This window comes from Aegilops tauschii, chromosome 3 (genome assembly GCF_002575655.3).
Source record: "Aegilops tauschii subsp. strangulata cultivar AL8/78 chromosome 3, Aet v6.0, whole genome shotgun sequence".
Classification (NCBI taxonomy): Eukaryota; Viridiplantae; Streptophyta; class Magnoliopsida; order Poales; family Poaceae; genus Aegilops; species Aegilops tauschii.
In genome coordinates, this window is record NC_053037.3 from 357,123,151 (window position 1) to 357,145,398 (window position 22,248).

General features: G+C 43.1%; 1 protein-coding gene and 1 long non-coding RNA gene across 4 annotated transcripts; both read right to left on the bottom strand.

The window, feature by feature from the left end:
- Nucleotides 1-10,136: 10,136 nt before the first annotated feature.
- On the bottom strand, nt 10,137-14,056 carry LOC109781142 (uncharacterized). 3 transcript variants are annotated; one of them, XR_012205041.1, is made up of 5 exons: nt 13,690-14,056; nt 13,065-13,287; nt 12,726-12,804; nt 12,199-12,358; nt 10,303-10,501 (listed from the first exon to the last, which is right to left on the bottom strand). XR_012205041.1 is itself a non-coding variant. In XM_073510579.1 (4 exons), exons 1-4 carry the CDS (start codon nt 13,766-13,768, stop codon nt 12,341-12,343), a joined length of 399 nt encoding a protein of 132 aa, XP_073366680.1. In that variant the 5' UTR covers nt 13,769-14,056; the 3' UTR covers nt 10,137-12,340. The 3 variants fall into 3 exon arrangements, 1 of the variants encoding a protein (XP_073366680.1); XM_073510579.1 differs by having other exon boundaries at nt 10,137-12,358; XR_006672229.2 differs by lacking the exons at nt 13,065-13,287; nt 13,690-14,056 and having other exon boundaries at nt 12,726-13,006.
- Nucleotides 14,057-16,968: 2,912 nt separating this feature from the next.
- Nucleotides 16,969-20,674, bottom strand: LOC141020998 (uncharacterized). Its single transcript, XR_012180993.1, has 2 exons — nt 18,112-20,674; nt 16,969-17,669 (listed from the first exon to the last, which is right to left on the bottom strand). It is a non-coding gene; the product is annotated as an uncharacterized lncRNA (long non-coding RNA).
- Between the last annotated feature and the right edge of the window lie 1,574 nt (nt 20,675-22,248).

A 22,248-nucleotide genomic window follows, 5' to 3' on the forward strand; every position in this document is an offset into this window, starting at 1 on the left:
TCTCAACCATTTCGAGACTCCTCGTCATGTCCGTGATCTCATCCGGGACTCCAAACAAACTTCAGTACATCAAATCACATAACTCATAATACAAATCGTCATCGAACGTTAAGCGTGCGGACCCTACGAGTTCGAGAACTATGTAGACATGACCGAGACACATCTCCGGTCAATAACCAATAGCGGAACCTGGATGCTCATATTGGCTCCTACATATTCTACGAAGATCTTTATCGGTCAAACCCATACCAACATACGTTGTTCCCTTTGTCATCGGTATGTTAATTACCCGAGATTCGATCGTCGGTATCATCATACCTAGTTCAATCTCGTTACCGGCAAGTCTCTTTACTCGCTCCGTAATGCATCATCCCGTAACTAACTCATTACTCACATTGCTTGCAAGGCTTATAGTGATGTGCATTACCGAGAGGGCCCAGAGATACCTCTCCGATATTCGGTGTGACAAATTCTAATCTCGATCTATGCCAAATCAACAAACACCATCGAAGACACCTGTAGAGCATCTTTATAATCACCCAGTTACGTTGTGACGTTTGATAGCACACAAGGTGTTCCTCCGGTATTCGGGAGTTGCATAATCTCATAGTCAAAGGAACATGTATAAGTCATGAAGAAAGCAATAGCAATAAAACTAAACGATCATTATGCTAAGCTAACGGATGGGTCCTGTCCATCACATCATTCTCTAATGATGTGATCCCGTTCATCAAATGACAACACATGTCTATGGCTAGGAAACTTAACCATCTTTGATGAACGAGCTAGTCAAGTAGAGACATACTAGGGACACTCTGTTTTGTCCATGTATTCACACATGTATCAAGTTTTCGGTTAATACAATTCTAGCATGAATAATAAACATTTATCATGATATAAGGAAATATAAATCACAACTTTATTATTGCCTCTAGGGCATATTTGCTTCACAAGGCCCAAGGCCCAGTAGGCCGGTTCATGTGATGGTGGGTAGGCTTAAGAGGAAAGGCATAAGGAATATTTCCCTTACAAAGGAAGCAAGACTAGGACCCTACTTGTAATAGAGTAATCCTGATCCTACTAGGACTAGTCATGTAACCCGCCCCCTCAACTTATGTAAGGACAGGCAGGGCACCCCAAGAGGGACATGCTGAATAATCTCAAGGGCTAGACACAACTGGAGGAGGGCCGGTTATACGGCGACTCCCTCATGAGCATACAGAATAAGACCTAGCCACAAACAACATGTAGGGTTATTACCGGATGATTTCCCAGGGCCCGAAGCTGTCTAAATCTTGTCTCGTGTGTTAACCCACCTTGACGATCTCCTCACGTCTCTCGGTTCCTACCAACCCCTTTCAAGCTACTATGTAGATGTGTTGGCCTCACGACTAAGTCCTTTCCACGAGGACATCTGCCGTGACAAATCCATGACAACGATCATCAACGCACGAGCCGTCTCAAGAAGGTGACGATGCTTACGCTCAGCCACACCATTCTGAGCATGAGCGCCAGGACATGAGAACTAGGCAAGAGTACCATGCTCAGCAAGGACTCCATGCAACATCTTGGAGATATACTCTCCAGGAGAGTCAGAACGAAACACACGAATAGGCATAGAGAACTGAGTGTGAACCATGGCAGCAAAACGTTTATAGATAGATAAGACCTCACTACGAGAAGACATAAAATATATCCAGGTGTATCGAGAGAAATCATCTATAAATATAATATAGTAGCGATGACCTCCTTTTGAGGCAAAGGGAGCTGGACCCCAGACATCAGAGTGAACAAGGTCAAAAGGACGCTGAGACACAGTGTCGCTGTGAGGATAAGGTAACTGGACCTGTTTACCAAGCCGACAACCCTGACAGTCTAAAGACACAACGCCGGAGACGGATCCAAGAAGACCACGTCGAACTAAGGATGAGAGACGAGAGCGACATAGGTGACCAAGGCGATGATGCCACTGCTGAAAAGAGCTGGTAGACAAGGCAACAGAGGAGGAGAGACTGGCGGTAGCAGGAGCGGACGAAAGATGAAGCAAGTCAAGCTCCCAGAGACCCTGAGAGTCACGACATTGAGGACCGGCGCCAAGGAGAGTACCAGTATGACGGTCCAGAACGGAAGAAGAGTTAAAGTCGAGAATGACACGACAACCAGAGTCAACAATCTGTCCACCAGAAATGAGCTGCATGGTAAGTCGGGGAACATGAGCAACATTAGGAACATGAAAAGAAGAAGTGCTAAGAATGCCTTGGCCAATAACCGGGAGAGAGGTACCATCAGCAGTAAGAACATGAACAGGAGAATTGAGAGGTCGAGTAGAGGACAGAGTGGATGAATCATGAGTCATATGAAAAGATGCTCCAGTATCAAGAATTCATAGAGATGTACCTGCTTGTGTAGAAGGTGGTCTCACAATGCCAGAAGAGTCAGCAGCAGAACCAGCAGAACCTGTCAATGGAGAACCGGAGGATGGAGCTAGCAGGCATCGAACTCGCACAATCTCCTGCTCGGTCAGGGGCGCAACTGAAGAGCTCGACGTAGATGCGCCCGACAATAGAGAGTCGGAGGCAACCAGCAGGGCGCGAAGTCGCACAATCTCCTCCTCAGTGAAGTACACAGCTGAAGTAGTCGATGCAGTAGCACCGGGAGCACCGGGAGAGAAGCGGCCACCACCACCTGTGGAAGCCGCTAGATGTGGCGGTGTAGCATGACCAGTAGTATCCACACATGCCGGTGGAGGAGACGAGGCCGTATGTAGACAAGCACCAAGCGTCAATGGAAGACGCCTGTGCGAGGCGGAGCCAACGGAGTCATATGCACCAACACTACCAGTGAAAGTCGCGAGAGGAGTCGACGTAGAGCGACGGTCACCATGTGCAGAGGTGGTGAGAAGAGTCGCTGAGAAGCGACCAACACAACCTGCGAAAGATGCTGCAGCGGACGACGTCACAGGTTGACGAGCACCAAGCACCGAGGAAAAGCGCATACGCGAGACAGGATCAGTGTAGGGTACACCTTCCAAAATCAGCGGATAGTGCGGAGAGGAAATTGTACCCGACGACATTATGCTTCTTCTTTTCTTTTCTTGTTGTTTTTTTTAACCGGAAGGCAACCAGTCAATCAGCCAACAGATCGAGACCAGTAGGCGGCGACGGAGCAGATCAGATGACAGCAAGTGGAGGAGGCTGATGCAACATGTCACGGGCCTGCACAGGAGGAAGATGGTGCAGCAGCCGCAAGTGGACAAGCACAAGCTAGCCAAGCCACCAGAACGACGTGGCGTGAGGAGTTACAGCAGATGCCCAAGGCAGCAGGCCAACAGCCAGCCAGGCCCAAAAATTGTCCAAGGTGTGGCCCAAAGGAACGACGTCTAGGTCAACGCACAAAACGGCCACGAACGGATCGCAGCGGCGGCTGACTTCCTGCACGCGCTACACGGTGGGCTGGCGAGAGGACGGTTGCCGAACAGCGACGGAGGCGGGCAGGTGCCGGACGGCGGCGCCGGGGCCCGCCCCAATCCAAGCGGCGTCGATCTGCAGGCGAGATGGGTTGGAGCGATCTGGACGGCGGCGGCGGTTTGAGGTACGGAAAAGTAGTGACGAGAGAGGGAGTGAGGGCAGCACGTGAGCGTGCGGGTGAGAGGAACAACGACGGCCGACCGACGAAGGAGAGCGGTAGCAGGAGATTGGATCAGAAGAGCACGAGTTGCGGCGTGCGAGAAAAACCCATAGGGCTCTAATACCATGTTAGGAAATATGCAACATGTATTCCCATGAGGCCATAGGCCAGTATATATACATGTACAGGTGCAGGAAATATGCAGAAAACCCCTTATACAATGAGGTAAAAACAAAAGGCTACATGACTATATATACTACTCTAACAAGGTTGAGGTGAGAAAGATAATATTTCTGAAGTAAGTTTGGGGTGAAGAATGTCTTTGGTTCGTGAAAGAGATGCCTCTACACACTTGCGAAGCATGAATCCATCATTGAATTCTTCATGAGTAGGTCATTTCTGCGTTAGCATTTCCAGAAGAACAATGCATAGCTGTAGACATTGCCCTTGGTTACGATTTCACTGCCCATGCCATACTCTGCAATAATGTTTTGAAACATAAATTTCATGAGAGGATAAAAAATGAAACATGCTATCAGCTAGTATTAATAAGACCAAAGTACTTGGGTGGTGTGCATGCCTTGTTGTGCGCGTCTCCAGAGAGTATACTTTTTCCAAAAAGCTTGGGAGTTAAAACAATTCTTTACTACAAAAACTATTGATGGAGGTACATGTGCGATATCAAGGTTTGGTAAGTTACTTTCACAAAGTTCAATTAAGTTACCTTTCATTGTTCTAATAAGTATTGTGTGGGTAGACCTATACTAAGGTATTGTTTTTACTTTAACAGATACCTACTTATGATTATACCCTCGATGCAAGCATCCGCAAAAACAAGAGGAGTAATTAAGATAAATCTAGCCATAACATTAAACTTTGGGATTCAAAATAGCTTCTTGTGCAACAATTCATAAACCGGGGTTTAGATTTTTATCACTCCCGCGACCATCATCTACAAACTAATTTCACAATGCATTCCGCTAGTACCAAAGATCGTGAAGTATTACATAGTCGATATTCATATAACACCACTAAAGGAAGAACATCACAACATAACATCAAAAATATTAAATGGTATTCAACCTCACATGATTACTAGCAACAAGAATTCTCTCATGTCCTTAAGAACTAATAGATATGCTCACAAGACATCATATAGGTCATGATCAGTGGGTACGAATAGATGGTAAACAATCTGTACATAACAATCTTTTGCTGATAAAACTCCAAAGCATCAACTACAAGATGTAATCAACACATAAAAGTACTCTCAGCAACCGGTCTGAGGTTATGGCACATAGATAGAATAGAGGGATGAACTAGGGTTGGTGATGGAGATGGTGTTGGTGAAGATGTTGATGGAGATGATGATTCAATGATGAACAAAGTGTTGGTGAAGATGATGAATTCAATTTCCCCCTCCCGGAGGGAAGTTTCACTGGCAGAATTGTCATGTCGGAGGACAAAAGTGCTCCGCCTCGCAGACGGCGATGAAAAGGTCTGGTTATTTTTCTGTCATTTTTCTAGGGCAAAATGGGATTTTATGGCTAAAGGGCACTGAGATAGGAGCCTCAAGGCCAGTAGACTGGCCCACCAAGCGGCCAGGGGCGGGTGGCCAGGCCGTTGGCGGCCATGTGGCTCCCCTCCGGCCCTTCTTCGGTCTCCAGTCTATATTTTTCAAAAATAATTCACAAAAATCCCCGGCATTTTTGGAGCTCCGGAAAATTGCTTATTATTCTGTTGCAAATTAGGTGCAGATTTCCAACTATCCGGTAATTTCCCTCTCTGTGTATGCCTTGTAGTTTAAGAAGAAAAGACATTAGAATTGCATCATATGTGAAATATATCATTGAAATAGAATAGATTACAATAGGGGAATAAATGATGCAAAATGGACGTACTGGGAGGCGGGCGGACGGTGCCATCGGTTCCTCCTCCCGGGGTGGGGCGGCGTGACTGAGAGGGGACGCGGTGGATAGGCGACGGCCGGTGCGAAACGGTGTGGTGCAGCGAGGCAGGTGGTGTGAGCAGTGCCACCGGTTCCTCTGGCCGACGGCGGGGCGGGGGAGGGGAGCGATGGCGGGGTTCGGCAACAGTGAGGAAACATGACGAGGTGGTCCTGAAAGTTCGGCGTACTTGTCTCCCGCAAAAGTTTATGGAAAGACCATCTTCCCGTAGAAGGAGAAGTTTAGTACTTCCACTGTCCTAAAATAAGTGCCGCCGACTTAGTACAAAGTGACACTTATTTTGGGGCGAAGTGAGTAGAATTTATGGAATCCCATAAATAATTTTCACGTTTACGACAACTGTTAGAGATGATTTTTTTTCTTAATTTTCACTAGACAGTGGCTATTTTACGGATACCGGAGCTGCTGTAGATGCTCTTAGAGCATCTACAGCCAGATGCCCCAAACTGGCCTCAAACGCCCGGGCGGCTCATCCGGTCATTGACCGGTCATGAAAATCTGACCTAGACGGGCGCCTCAAATGGACCTCAAATGCCCGGGCTGACCGGCACCCCTCATATACATCTCAAATATGGGTGGATATGGGGCGCCTGGGGTGCGTCCGCCACGTAGGACCGTTGGGGTCCCATGCTGAATCGCCTGGAAAACCGGAGGTCCGACGGACGCCTCCTCCGTGCCGTGGTGTGAACGTCGTGTGGCCCGGCTTGCCGCCTGAGGCCAAATCTGGCTATTTAAGCCGGCCGGCGTCCCCCAACCCTAGCGCATCCACGTCCTCCCTTTCTGCACAGCCACCCAAGCCCGTCCGCCTCCTCTCCCCCGCTCTCCCACGCTCTCCGACATCGTCATGGTCCAGCGAAAGATCGCCACGTACGCTATGCTCATGCCAGAGCGTCAGAGGTAGATCACGGAGGAGATCCAAGCAAGGCGCGCCTCCCGCATCGCTGCCAGGCTGCCTCCGGATTCGTCGCAGCCGGAGGAGGAAGAGGAGCAGCAGTTGGAGGAGGAGGAGGGAGAGCAGCTTCCGGAACCAATGAAGGTGGCGGATCCGGATGAGGAGGAGGCAGAGCAGCCTGCTCCGGGGTTCAACATGGTGGAGGCGGAGGCGGAGTTCACCGTCGCCCAAGCAGCAAACATGGCAAAGCAGCATGCCATCCTGGAGTCCATCCAAGATGAGGCCTATGTGGAGGCCAACCGGCAGTTCCTCCGGTAGGGGCAGGCGACGTCCGACGCGCTCTTTGCCGAAGTCGATGCGGAGATAGAGAAGGATGAGGCCGGAGCGGGGCAGCCGGAGGAGCCGGAGCTGGAGCTGCCACCCATGTACCCGGAGCCGGCACGGAGATAGTCCACATCTCCGACGAGAAGTAGCTACATGATCTACGTCTATATAATCCTAAAATCTAAAAAGTGCATACGCACTATTTGGTTGAATGGAGCGGCCGGTCTCGCATGTATGTGGCTGTTAATTTTTTTGTCTCCTAGTGCATGTGGCTGTCAGCATTAAATGCGTTCACACTGATTACTTCATTTCGAACAGGAAAGATCCACGCACATTCATTTTGGAGTTTTAAATTTTAAAAAGTCATATCTTTCAAATCGCGCGTCGGAATTCAGATCCATTTTCACTGCTGGAACTCTTGCGACGAGATCTTTAAAATTAGATCCCGCATGGGTATGTTTCGACGAAATTTTTTCGATGCCAACTTTGGTGCTATTTGGTGCAACTTTAGTACTACATCGTGCAACTTTTTCCAAAATCATTTTTTGGATCTGCATGATTCAACTTTCTATGAGATTGCAATCTAGCAACCATGACAACTTTGATGTGCAATAGTCTACTGTCCCGACCAACTACCTAGTAGTCGATGTGCAGTTTTTCACTATTGGCACACCCTACCCCCACCTCCCCCTGCAAGCAATATGTGCAACCTAGTATATTGTTCAAGCCAACTGCCTATTAGTCAATGTGCAACTCATTGTCATTCCTATTTATGGACATGTATTTTCAGTTGGCGGGGGCGACAAACAGAGTTGCACATAGTCTGCTAGGTAGTTGGCCAGGGCAACATACGAAGTTGCACATCTCATAGGCAGAGACAGTTGAATGATGAAAATTTGGCATTCATGAGGGTATTGAAAAGTTGCATATAAACAGAGTGCTAAAGTTGCAAATCTCACTGGTAGGGGTGGTTTGGGCCGAGTGCTAGCAGGGAAACTACACATCCATGGGGTACGAGAGAAAGTTACACATCACTGTTAGACAGTTGGCCGCGGCAGTATCCGAAGTTGCACATCCACTGTTAGGCCGCTGGCCGATGCAGCAAATAGTGAAGCACATCCACAGGCGGGGGAAAGTTGCACATCAACTACTATGCAGTTGGCCTGGGCAACAGACGAAGTTGCACATCTCACTAGAAGAATGTGGTTTGGGGTGGAGGTACCATAATTGAAAACTGCACGTCTACGGTGTAGGACAAAAGTTGCACATAAATAGTTGCACATCGACGGCTAGGCAGTTGCACAAAACGGAGAGAAAATGCACACAAAAAGTCGTTGAAACATACCCATGCGGGATCTTGTTCCGAAGAGCACGTCGCGAGGGTTCCAACAGTAAAAACGGATCTTAATTTCGATGCACGGTTTGAAAATTATGGTTTTTAAAAACATCCGTTGGATGCTTTGCAATTATTTATTCTCTTCACATATGTCCACACCTGTTTACTTTTCCTAATATGAGTCAGGGAGACAAAAACTTACCTTTTTCGGCCGGCCACCACGGACGGCTAGCTGCCCACTAGCCGTCAGCTAGACGCGTCCCTATATAATATGTAGGTTATTTCGTTTGCATAATTTTTTTATAGACTAGGAAAAAGGCCCGTGCGTTGCAACGGGTGCATAATTATATTAACCGGTTAACATCAATGTGGCAAACATTTATTTTTAGTATCCATATGCACAACACATAATATTATTGATTTTTTATATCACTCTTCTTCGTGTGGCCATGGAGGCATGGTAAATTCCACCGCCAATGACACATCCATCTAAATATGATATACTCGTATATTCATCTTTTGTGAACCTTAACATTGGGCGGGCAAGCCATTACTCACCATTTCTTATATCCATTTCCGATAAATATGGTAATAAGTTTAAATTAATTATCGCTTTTCAGAGCCTGAATTGTGGACATGAAGAAAGCACCCTCATGTCCTTTATTTGATGGAAGAGTAGTGGTGCATAGATTAGTCTGATTAATCACTTTTATCTTTTGCTCTTTAAAAAAACTTTGTGTTGCAACGTGTGAAGGAAAAACATATCATATGTTCCTTCCCACAATAAGCATGACTCAAGACCTCCACAAGCTCAGTATTGCCACTTATTATTGCCCTTACCGTCCATGACCTTTGAAACGTTCCGCACGGCTAAGCTTAGCCGCTCGCTCGACTTTGTCAGAGCGTCCAGGTCGTCCGTCGGCCGACCCGCCGGCGTATTAACCCTGCGAGCTCTTTCTCAAATCTCCTAGGCTAGTTTCGGCGACTCCTAATGGTTGTTCCAAATAATACATAATTATAATCTAAATTATGCTGCATTTATTTTTGATTTTGAGTGCCTTTTATCAATATGGATTTAAAATTAATGTTAAAATTTATTTAAAAATCCATAATAATTTCTAATCAAATAATTTCTCCACCGTATAAAATCTAAAATAAATATTTTAAACTTCCACTTTGAAAGATTAAACTAAAGCATTAAGTATATGCAGGTCACCTTAAATTCAACCTGAATATTATTTTCAAAGTCAAGTGATTCTAATATTTTTAGAACAATAGTAGCTTAATTTTGAGTTAAAATGAATAGGATATTTTTTTTTAGTATTTATAAGAGAATTCTTGTACTACTCGCTGCTGCTGGGATCGCTGATGATCCAATTAAAACATTTGTTTAATTGTAACAATTTACACGGTGATCACTGACGGGATTGATGTACATATCTGTAGTTAATACTGTATATTAGCGCCCACATACACATGTACCTTGGGTGTTTCCTCACGGCACCGTACGCCATCAAAGATAGATGGCAATCAGAGAGGTGAAATTACATATGGCTGGGAGAAGGACATCCATTGTAGAGTGAAATCACTTTTTGTTTTTCTCTGATTGTAAAGAGCGGCGAAATTACATATGCCTAGGAGAAGGACATCCATTGTAGAGTGAAATCTCCTTTTGTTTTTCTCTGATTGTAAAAAACAGCGGGGAATGCTGACACTTGCACAAAAAGAGCAAAACCATATTGCATACCTGAGTGTCTGGATGTGAATACGAATTCACAAATCAGGGTGGATGATCATGTAGGTTCTCGTTCACAAATCAGCATGGTGCGAAACATAATGAAATAAAACCTGGAAGTAGGAAATATCCGACCAGCAAGCAGTCATTAATTTGCTACTGGCCTTTGCACACATAACTGAATGTGGGATCGGTATTACTTAAATGCTGAAAAGAATCTTCTCACAATAGCAGTCATCAAGGAAACAGGAACAGTTTGTGCAGAACTTGGCTATTAGCCTTGGCACGAATTGGTTAAAAGTGTGATTAGTAAGACAAGTACATTACCAAAAACTCAAAGCTTTTACAAAATAATGGCAAAACTGCCTACACAAAAGACAACTTTCATAACCAAATATACTATCTAATTGTATCGATTTCCTTTGCTTCCACGTCATGGACGTAGGGACGGACTCATACGCATCTAGCCTGCAATCCGCACTTTGCGCAGCACCATTGGCAGCGACACCGGAGCGAACCGTTGTGCGACTTCTCGTCGGCTCTCTTCTTCTATGTCCCAGCTCATGACAACTTGTAGAAGGAATGCTACATCCGTTTTTCCACAACCTAGAATGAAAAATCTTGGTAGCAAAGGAAAATGTCGAGGAATGAGAAAGACCACATGTCGTTGTCTAAATAACATAGTTAGTGTTACAACAAATAAATCAGCACCAGCTGCCTTAACTGGACCTTCAAATCAAGACCTAGTATAATCTGATCAGGCCAAAATAATCAGTCAATTCATGGAACCTATAGTCAATTTTCTAGGAAACATATAGTTAGACTGTCCACTCAAGATCGAAGACTGCAGTTTGAAGGGACTGTCCAATCTACATAAATCATGACCACGTTTTCTACATTTCCTAACTAAAACAACATTATTTGACCATTGGCTTAGGCATATTGTAATACAAATTGCAAACTGCTGACAAGTGTTGACCTGTCGTTGGTTTTTGATGACCATATAAATTTACTTGGGTGAAAAGAAAATTTCAGTCATAGTGATAGCTCCAGCCAACAACCAAAAAAGTAGTCTCATTGGTTATAAACATCGAGCAGTCCAAAAAGTTGTCGGCTCCAGAACAGTATGGAACATCATCATAATCAGATATATACTGAGAATACTGAAAATGTACATTCAGCAACATGAACAAAAGTAACATGGCACACACTTAAATGATGGGGAAGAAACAAAACGTGTTTCTTACAATGTAAAAAAACAAGTTCTCTCTTCACTGGTGCAGACACATTATTGCCACACTGGGCATAGGAGTCGCTTTGCAGGCTAAAAATACTACCTCCATACCAAAATATAAGACGCTTGGTAGGCGTGGTACAGAGGTAACACTTTTTTGTTGTTGGTAATAGCACATAGAGCATAATATAGACAACTAAATGAAGTTAAAAAATGGTATGTTTAATCATGTAATATCATGCATGTACACTGAAGAAACAGATAAATAGTGGAGTGACAGATAATATTGAAAAGCTAATTAATTAGTTGTCTATATTATGCATGCATGCATCAATTTAAACTGCTAGTTGTTGCAGCTACTTTTACAAACGAAATAAGATGGCAAAATAATATAAAGTTTCATCCTATAATTATAAGTGTACTCTGGTTGTAAATCAAAGATAGCTACTATAGGACCTGATCCACGTTTTCAACAATTCAAGTACGCTCTAGCCATTTTCTAGCGACAGAGTTGAATCCCCACCTTTGTGGAAAAAAATCATTTGATATAGCACCCGTTTTATTACATAAAAAGTAACAATCTCAGCTCTGGTTCCTACTCTAAATCATTTTAATTACAAAGTTGAATACGACGGGTGACTTATTCCTACTCTCGAAGTTTCTCCAAAATCACGTCCTAAATGTTCTGAACTGGGAGAGCAAGAACTCAAATCGAACAAAAAGAAACATATGTTCTTCAACGAGAAATTTGAGGTGCTTCGCATTAATCCATATAGAAAAAGAGCAGCAATTTAACAACCATATGAAGGCACCGCCCACAACTTGCTCAGGCTACTATATAGTGTGCATTGTTCTGGAGGCCATGATCCACCCACAGCAGAATCCCCGACCTTTCTGGCCCCAAAATCAGACAGAATATTATGCACAAAATTATCCAAATTGCTACTAAAAGCTACCAGCCAATAGCAAGAAGAACAACAAAAGTAAGTAATGATGGTCGATGGTAGATAGGAACGATGCAACATTCCTGCATTACCATTACAGCCCCTCAAAGTATAAGTCTTCAATGAAGAGTATAATCACCTGCAGTTTGGGTGCCGTGTAAGTCCTCAATCAGCTCTACTATACATATATATGTGACCAATCTTCATGCCCGCTGCGTGGGACTTCCTTAATTGGTAGTCAGAGCCGCTCCCACAAATCTTCACAAAGCTCTTCGAATTTTTCACATGTTATGGTGGTCCTATAAAAAAATAGCATGCAAGTAAACATGTAGAACCTGCACATTTTTTCTGGTCATGATTTAAGATTACATATTCACTGTATAATGGGAAGGGAGAGATGAAAGCAGGCTTGTGGCAAATATGAAAAATGAAAAGCTAAGAAGCCAGCGTGAATTAATCTTGCAAGCTCCACACAATCATGAATACACAAAGAAGATAACCGTATAATATGGGTCACAAAACTCAAGATAGAATGTGAGCATGGGCACAAAATCACCTCACAAGCAGAATTTCTGTAACTCATGATTGCTATCATATTTTTATCATAGTCATGATGCTTTCTGAAGCAACCAAGCTAGGTGCATGAGTAACAAAGAGAATCAGTACCTCAGAGAATATTAGTACTTCGGAGCCATGAGCCTTTAGCTTGGGAAGACATTTATCTAGCAGTGTCTTCGCTTGTGCTCTACAAATAAGTGATCGAGGTCTTGGCTGTTTTGTACAAAGAACACAAAGTCCTGGCAACTGATTTGCAATAATGTAGCATGACGTTCAGCTTGTTTGGGCAAGTGATGTTCAGTTTGTTCGGTTTGATCTTACCAAAAGGATCAACGTAATTCAAGAAATGGGAACTCAATCAAGAATACATTGGTGCCTATCAATACCCCCCAATTGGATTTCGCCTTAAATCAGTGCAGGGGTGGCAGGGAGCACATGTGTGTGTACCTGCGCGTGGTCGTGATGATCGGTTCGGACGAAGTAGTGTCCTCGCCGGCGTTGCGGAGGAGGTCCTGGGTGGAGGAGCCGTGTTCCGTGGATAGCACACGCTCGGCTGTCAGGGCAGCACCCGGCCGGACCATCTTGGGACGACGCAGGGAGACGGGGAGCGGCTGCACGACGGAAAAAATTGGGAGGCCAGCAACACATTGGAAATCCATCAAGAGTTGGCCTGCAGTGTTGGAGCATATAGTCGATGTGCAGATTCAACTTCTAAAGCAAAATCATTTAAAAATTGAATCGTTTAAACATTATGAACATTCAGAAGCAGACAAACGTATCATGCGTCTATTCACTGTTGCTAAAATTGTATCTAACCATTAGATGAGTAAGTCACCAGAGAAGCTGTTATGTATATTGAACATGTACTCTAACACTGATGGGTGCTGCCCACACGCCAAAGAAAAATCTTCAATACAAAATTAATCAGGCGAGAGCATGCCTATGCCACTGAATTCTCAGGTGACCTGGAGGTTGCTGTTGGCCACAGGCTGAACTTATGAAGAGCGTCTCTAGCAATTAACAACGACATGGCATACCTTTTTTGCGGGGAGGAGAGGAATCCGGACAAAACCTGATCCGATGACTGGAGCCGCCGTTGGACCAGCAGCAAGTAGCCGCGCAGTCCGTATTCTCCCTTCCGTTCTCTCCATCTCACCTCGTCTCCCTCCCTCGTATCTTCTTCCCAGAAGACCGAGTCGCCACAGCCATGGGGCGCCGCTGCCGCTGGCCTCCACTACGAACCACCGGGATGCATCCTCACCTCCGCCACTTCCCCGCCTCCCGGAACTCTGTCGTCGTCATCCTGCTACCGATCGGATCGGGGATCAGGAGCGCCGCCGCGGCCGGCCACCACTATGAACCGCCGGGATGGATCCCGACCTCCGCCACTTCCCCGTCGTTCCCCGCCTCCCGGAGCTCTGCCGCCGTCGTCCTGCTCCCGATCGGATCGGGGATCGGGAGCGCCGCCGCACGATCTACAGACCAGAAACCGATTTGTATCCGAGGACTGCGGGTTGAATCCCTGAAACCATAGGGTTTTATTTGTAAAATTTCTGAACGAAACGTTTTTCTCACTTAAGAAAGGACTGCGGGTTGAATTCTTAACAATAGGGGGACTTTTATGCAAAAAGGACGACGACGTACGAGTAGGACTGGACGTTCGGTTTTTATGGTTAACTAGTATAATGCCCGTGCGGTGCCACGGGCTTTTGAAATATTTTGCTGAAGTTATATAAACATAACGCAAGTTAAATTTCACATGTAGAGAAAAGATAGCATGGGCGTAATTGGGTATAATGCCCGTGCATTGCCACGGGCTTTTAAAATATTTTGCTGAAGTTATATAAACATAACGCAAGTTAAATTTCACATGTAGAGAAAAGATAGCATGGGCGTAATTGGGTAATAATTGAAGTCTACTTTACTTGCAATGTAAATTGATTAAAAAACAATTTGACGATGTATGCATATAGAGCGATTATCTAACTAAAAATATGTTACAAATTAAAATTTACTTGATGCACTTAAGAAATTCTCTCACAATCAGAAATGTTGTCTATCCAGTTTTTTTAGCTTACCGTCTAGCCTTATTCTGACCTCAGTCACTCTCTCACCACAACCAGCCCTCTCACTCTTTCAACCCACGCACCCCTAACTCTATGTGTTCTTGTGCCGACGAGGCTGAAAATGTGTAGACGTTGAAAATGACCGTCATGAACTACATTATTCCTCATCTCTTCACCCAAATAGATCTTTATAACATAGTTCCAGCAATTTCTTCTATTTTTCGTGATTGTTCGGGATGGATGGTGCAAACGAAATGCTCTAACATGATGTGTCGGCTATCCCTCTAAACACCACCACCATCTCCGTCACCTGAGATATCCTGTACCCCGCCTTAAAATCCGTTAATCCCCTGCCCCTTCTCATCCAACGATGACCTGCCTCTAATTCTTCGTCTTCCTCCCGTAGCCGCAGATTTTTTTTATTTGACCACTTTATCGACCCGCCCGCCTCTCCCTGCCTAAGCACCTACCACCGCCACCCTACAGCCGGCGAGTGTTGCCACACGTCGCCACTTGCTCAAGTCACCACCTCCGTCAACGCTGACGCCAGTTGTTCCTCTAAAACCTACCACCATTTTGGTGCCCACGACCTCCCGCACCCCGCACTCGAGACCGCTAACCCCTTGCCTCTCCTCCGCCGCCAACACCCGCTGCTGCTACTACTCTTCTTCCTCCCTCTGCATACCTTTTTCTTCATCCAGTCTATTCACCCGCCCACCTCTACCTACGAAACCGCTTGCCTCCACCATCAACAGTCAGCAAATGTTGTCACGCACTACCTCCCTCTACCCGAGTTGCCGCCCAACCCTCTAAATAGTGCCACAATCTCTAGCGCTCACGAGTTTCCGCACCACAATAATCAATGGTTGGCCATATATGAAGAAAAAAGAAGGATCAAGATGGTTCTCTGAAGAAGTCATACCATCTCTTGTCACACATCATGTTCATAGATCCTAGGCATACTCTCTTCTCTCAATTTCATTATCATCTTGTTGGACTACAAAATCTAAAACTCATGTTCTGAATAATCAGTAGAATAAATTAATTTCAAGACATGTCATGGATGAATTATTTGGGTGCCATACTTAAAAATAATTGATTGCCCGTGCGTTGCCACGGGCCAATAAATGAATTCGTAAACAATGCTCATTTTACTCCCTACGAACAAACTCATTGCACGTAATGTTCAACCACAACACAAACACGAGTATCTTCTATGTATTTCAACAAACACCATGCACCCCTCTAGCCTCTCTTCTCCATTGAACATGCCGTTCATCGCCTTCTTTGTCCATACATAAATCATCATCTCATTGCCCCTTGACTCTTCATGTGGCTTCTATGCCATTGTTTTGTTGTCTCATTCTACTACATACGCCATGCAATTTTTTTTTAACAGAAGGAGCGCCCGAGGGCGCTATTCATTGATCTTTCATACACATCTTACATCAAGGATACGAAATCCATAGATTACAAAGTTGCTCAAAGCGAGCAACACTGGACACTGGATACTCCTATCAGTTGAGCTAATACAGTATGTGGTAGGGGATACAGTACAGTATGAGCTAATATAGTATGTGGTAGCTAATACAAAGCTTTTTCAGTGAGTCCTTTGCACAGGTATGAGCAACACCATTCAAATCTCTTTTGATGTGATATATCTTTAACATAAGAGACTTGGAAACAATGAAGTATTCTGCTATCTGTGAATGGATTTCACAATGTCCCGGGTTTGAAATTCGCTAGCATTTGCAGCTCTTGCAAGTACCTGATTATCTGTCAGAAGGGTGGACCGATAAAACCTGTAACTTTGGACTCTACCTGAAGCCCTTTCATTATAGCTTGAGCAGCTTGATGCACCTGAGTTGGATGTCCCTATTTTCTTCCAAAATGTTTGTCATTTCCCGCCTTCTATATACACCAGAAAAAGTCATTAGATTGCATATGGAAGCATAGTGGTGTCCTGAACTTAAGATTGCTTGAATAATATTAGGAATTGATCTGTAATGTTGCACAAAGTAATCAGACCTAAGAAACCATGGTTCTAAGAACTAAGCAGCTTTAGCAAATGGGCATGAGAAAAATAAATGAATGTCATCTTCCTCCGCCTCACACATGGAGCAGTATTTGGAGATGTGTTTGGCATACATACCAGCCCGCATGCCTGTTGGAACTGCTCTCTCAAGAAGCCTCCAAGCAAACGTCTGAATTCTCGGAGCAATGCTATTGTCTTTCCAAACCTAGCAAAAAAGTGTTTTTACAAGAGTAAACACCTGCCTTCGTTGAGGAGCTCATTCTTGATGAAGAACCTGTACACATAGCTTGTATGCACTCTTAGTAGTGCACTTACCTGTTGGGGTGTGTTTCCAACACATGATATCTTTACCCTCCGTTTGAATTATGGGGGTTTGGAGAATAATGCTTGCTGCCTCAGCATCAAACAGAGAGTAAATAAGATTTTCATTCCAAGCTTTATTGTTAGGTTTCCATAGATCTTTAAGATTGGAAGGATAAATGTAAGGCTGATGCTGAATTATGAGATGATCATAAATAGAGCTCCAAATAGGACACCATGGGGAACTCCATATCGACAACTGATGAGATATAAGGCACCTCACCTTAGTACGAATAATAAGAAAATGAGGCATATGGACATGGAAACATTCTTTCCACCACATGTTCATTCACAAACTGACTATGAACAATGCCATGTTTGCCTCTGGGCTCAGTTGCCATCTCCGCCTTAGATGAGTCCCCATCACTTTACCTCATTAAGAGTTCTTTTCCTACGTACCTCAAATACATACAACAGCCACACGTCAAGGTTGCATCATTGTCATTCCATCTCTTCTTCCATGAGCCCTTCCACTTCAGCTCTTTTGTTATTGTGACAAAAGGCTGCTCCATCGTCACCCTGCTCCAAATCTGCCAATCTTTCCATCCGGCTCCAAATACGCCCATTTTTTGCCAAATCTGTCAATTTGTCCTACAAAATTTGTACTTTCAGCCTGAGAATTTTCATTGTTCGGAATGAGGAGGGTTTTCAGAGTTCACTTCTCTCAAAGAGAGCACAACACATATCAATACAGATTTGTGATGAACAAGGCTCAGTGTTATTTATAGCAATAAATACCAACACATGGTAAGTTATTCAATGGAGTATCTAAGTTGCTGTGTTTGGCAAAAAAAGGTCTAATGTGACTATGTTAAAGCGAATCCCTAAATTAACAAATGTAAGAGGAAAATATAACTACTACGAGTGCTTGGGGTGTGCACATGTTCCTAGATAATCAATTTGACCAATATATTATATGCCAACAAAGCTATGTGCTTAGAAAATTTATTTGAATTCAAATTTATTCGAAGCCTCATTCACCAATCTCAACGGCATTATATTGATTTTAAAAATAGATGGTTCTGCAACATACCTTTACAAAATAGTCATAAGTAGATTTTAAAAATAGTGACAATCCGACATGGTACAAGGCCAAACAAGATACTCCTGGTAGCCGACCACCGCAACGACCTTCTTTTGCTTCACATTGAGGAAACGTGGCACACATGTTTGCAGTTAGAACATAAGATCAAACTTCAATTAACAAAACATCAAAATAATGATTTCCTATCAACCCCAAATTATCTCACACATTTGTATATCCGTCCACACACATAGCTAATATCACTGATATAATCCATTTATAAATGCAGCTCATAAAGCATAAATGCTATAGAACAAAGCCCTATCTCTTGTCAGGAACATTATTCCATAGGGATCATTTTTGGCTTGTTTGCATGTCTACATCAGAACAAGTAAAATATGGATGGAGAAATATCCAAGTCTCTCTCTCACCAAACATGTTATACGTACAAATACACACCTTACTACTATTTCTATCAAAACAAGCAAACTCCCTAGTACAACAATTTTTTGGTGAATCATGGGAATCCTTCTCTGGACCAATAAGTCTACTGCCTAAACATATCGGGTGCTACAAATCTGATTAACAAAATAAGTAGATACAGTTGCTTACTCAAGCTCCGATTAATTCTCCTGAAAAAAATATGTCAAAACTATTCATTCGAAATTCCCAATATAGAGCACATAATGCCAGTATTTAATTGAACAATTGTTTACTCGCTGACAATGATCTGTCTGAAAAGGTACAAGTTTGTCAGAACAGAAAATGACTTGGAAGATCAGGAGTTAACAGAAGGCTCATTTCTAAATGGGGGTGATGAAAAAAAATAGACATATGAAAAATGATTTCACAACATATAGTCATGTAATAACAATTATGAAGGTGTTATATGCAGACATCTCCTTGTTGAAAAAATTTAGTTTACAATAGTTATAATGGACCACCATGTAAACAATAAGTTATGTATAAGTCTTAATAACATGGAAAAGAAACATCACATGATGCCAGCTAGTTGCCAACTTGAATAGCTAGCAAATTGCTTGAAGCAAAATGTATATTTACAAATTTAACGAAAAAGTACTACAAGGATGCGTTCCTGGCTATCAGTTTCAACTAACTAAAACAGAGTGCAACAATTGCCATACCATGTTCAAATTAAATGGTTAACACACACCAATTCATCCGTTGATTACGTCAATCTGTTCTTGGCTACTGCGGTACCACTTATGGGGATCTAACAGGGTCATTTCCATTCTTATCCTGATTTACTTGTAACAAAGAGACCTAGTTTCGTTCGCAGAGAAACAAATAGCACTTAAGTACTTCATTCTTCTACATGGCAGTAAAACTATATGCACCAACCAACATTCCGATAAAAATGGCTTTCAGCCGAGACAGCGCAGAAAAGCCTAAACATGACACATAGCTGACCAAAATGTGCACAGTTACGCATAAATACAAATCAAGCCCAATCTAAGGATGGGCATGGCCAACGGATGAGAGAAAAAACAACAAGTTCTAGTGGTTCAGGAATGAATCATGTGTAACATCTCTATCTCTCTCTCCACCCACTTCTAGTCTTGTTTATTTCCACCTTATTGAAAGTTGCATAATACACCTTTGCTTCTTTTCTGTCTTGTGAACTAAGTTCTCTAGAATAGTATGGTTTTTTTTATCAAGAGGGAAATAATTTAATTATGAAAAGCAAAAACTTATGTAGCATCAGTTCTAGTTGATTTTAGCAATTCCTTTTACATCTGGAATAATTCATTGTTATCAATCTAAAAACACAAAGCAGATATTACCTTTGCTGCATCAGACCCCAAATATATGAGAAATAATCGGGTGTAGAAGTTCCTGACAATGATATTATAATTTTCATATCTAAACAAAATTATTATTGTACGTGTGTCGGGTACACAGTTAAATCTAAAAAAATCCAAATAACAAATGGACAATTCAAAAGACAAGTGTGGGAAACAAATGGTAGAATATAAAAATTGAGCAGAATATTTCGTCTAATGTTGAACAAAAAATCCCCCAGTCTGAGATACCTTACAAAAGGAAAGGAGCAATATAGCAAGTTAACAACATAACTACGACATGTTGGTACATTTCCATCTACTACAGTTACTAAGCAATTGCAAGTCCACTGTGAACTTATACAGCGTAGCACTAATTAGCCGGGCCAGCACGTATATTAAATCAGTAAAAAGGAAACAAAGCCTGACGTACTGCTTGCGCCATCCACACAGCGTAGCACTAATCAGCCGAACCAGCAGGTATATTAAATCAGTACAAAGGAAACAAAGCCTGATGTACTGCTTGCCATCCACACAATTCAGATTTAACAAAGTTTCAAAGGTGTGGTATACAAGGCACACTTCCGACCACAGGTCAATCCACTGAAATACAACTCTATGACAAAAATAATCAAGGGCCAAGTTCATTGTGATTCTACCTTGTGCAGACGTAGACAGAGCTTTGTGCATTTGTAAGTACTCAGTATTACTACAGATCCTGCTTGCACTCAGCCAATGTAGTTGAACTTGCGAGTGGGTGGAGACGTTGCCTGAACCTACAAAGATTACACGTGCACGTTACTTAATCTGTATCATTGACGCTTGTGGATCCTCCAGTACCAGCAGCACATGAAGAGTGCGGGCCTCCAAGGGGAAGAGATACGTACAGTAGCTTGAGTGTGTCCTCCCACTGTGGAACCGTGGAAGTAATCCACCGAGCGCAAGAACCTGTCGATGAAGGAGTGACCAGTTGACCACGTCGTTGTGCCAAGAGGACACCTCCTGTTGCTTGCACTCATAATGGAGGAGACACTCGATGGTAAGGGGTTCGGCGGCGTCAAATGGTTGTCGTCGACGTAGCGATGAGATCAGCGGCGGCGAACGGATCCGCTGGGGCATAGTACATTTTGCAGTTGCTCAACATACGCGATGCACCAGATATTCAACATTAAACATGGTCTTGTTCCAAAAAAGAAAACTTATGTTTAAGTATACAATCAAGTGTGCCTATGTAATCGACACAAATAAATGGCAATGTTTTTAGGAATTGCAAGGTGGCCCAGGACCAGAAAAGTCCCTAAATCATCTAAATAATAAATACATGGCTAAGTGGTTAATACCTTTCCTTTTAAAAAAATATGACAATCTCCAGCAGGGCAATCACTAAAGTTTGGCAGCAAAGAAAGATTTTAGAATCCTACAGTCAGCCCCTCTTTTCCTCTCTGTGAGCAGACAGTGTAAGTTCGATACTTTGGAGATATTCACTCAACAAAAGAAACTATAAAATAAGATAATCTACAACATATTGAGGCAACAAACAAATATTCCTGAACTCAATAGTCTAGAAAATATGATTGAATGATGATGCCAAGAAGACAACAACAGATGCAGAAGAATTCTCACCAACAAGTAATTCATAAAATTGACCAGTAGTTAATATAGATAAGGTCGGGAGATGAACATCTATAAAAGATCAACAGCGAATTGTAGAAATATAGAGATAGCTTCACAATCACAGTGTGTTGAAGAAATATAAACAACATGCATGTTTACATGCTAGTGGCTATCCAATCAACTATCTTCTGTGTGCGCATGTGTTGCTAGTCAATCAGTCAATACACTTATTCGAGCTATGCTGCTACCCAAGTTTGATCTCTCTCAAGGGAAGCCAGCTTTGCTGTGTTTGCAATTTGCCGTCGGCCAAAGACACGTGACAGCTGAAATACTGGTTTCAGAAATATACATATGCTAGTGGTTTATATGTCTCGATCAAAGATCATCTGAGTGTTTGACAATTTAACATGACCCTTATGTAAGAGGGACACATGATCCACCTATTACTTCATACTCCCTCCGTTCCAAATTACTCGTCGTGGTTTTAGTTCAAATTTGAATTAAAACTACGACGAGTAATTTAAAACAGAGGGAGTACATGATACATGTTAGATCTCTTCATAACAAGTAGGCATTTCAGGTACGAAAGTGCTCTGCACACGATTGGCTCCAGGATGATTTCGCTTAACGGGATTAGGAGCCACACAGATTTAAAAAAAAACCCAGTTAATCATATGGTCTACCTGACTTGTCATCTGTGGATCATACGTCGATACTCGTGTGCATAGCA

Excerpts from the sequence above, each read along its gene's own strand:
- LOC109781142 (XM_073510579.1), bottom strand. The coding sequence starts at position 13,768 with ATGGAGAGAACGGAAGGGAGAATACGGACTGCGCGGCTACTTGCTGCT. Across the intron at positions 13,288-13,689 it reads GGCTCCAGTCATCGGATCAG|GCCAACTCTTGATGGATTTC; the intron begins GTTTTGTCCGGA and ends CCAACACTGCAG. Across the intron at positions 12,805-13,064 it reads ATCATCACGACCACGCGCAG|AGCACAAGCGAAGACACTGC; the intron begins GTACACACACAT and ends ACTTATTTGTAG.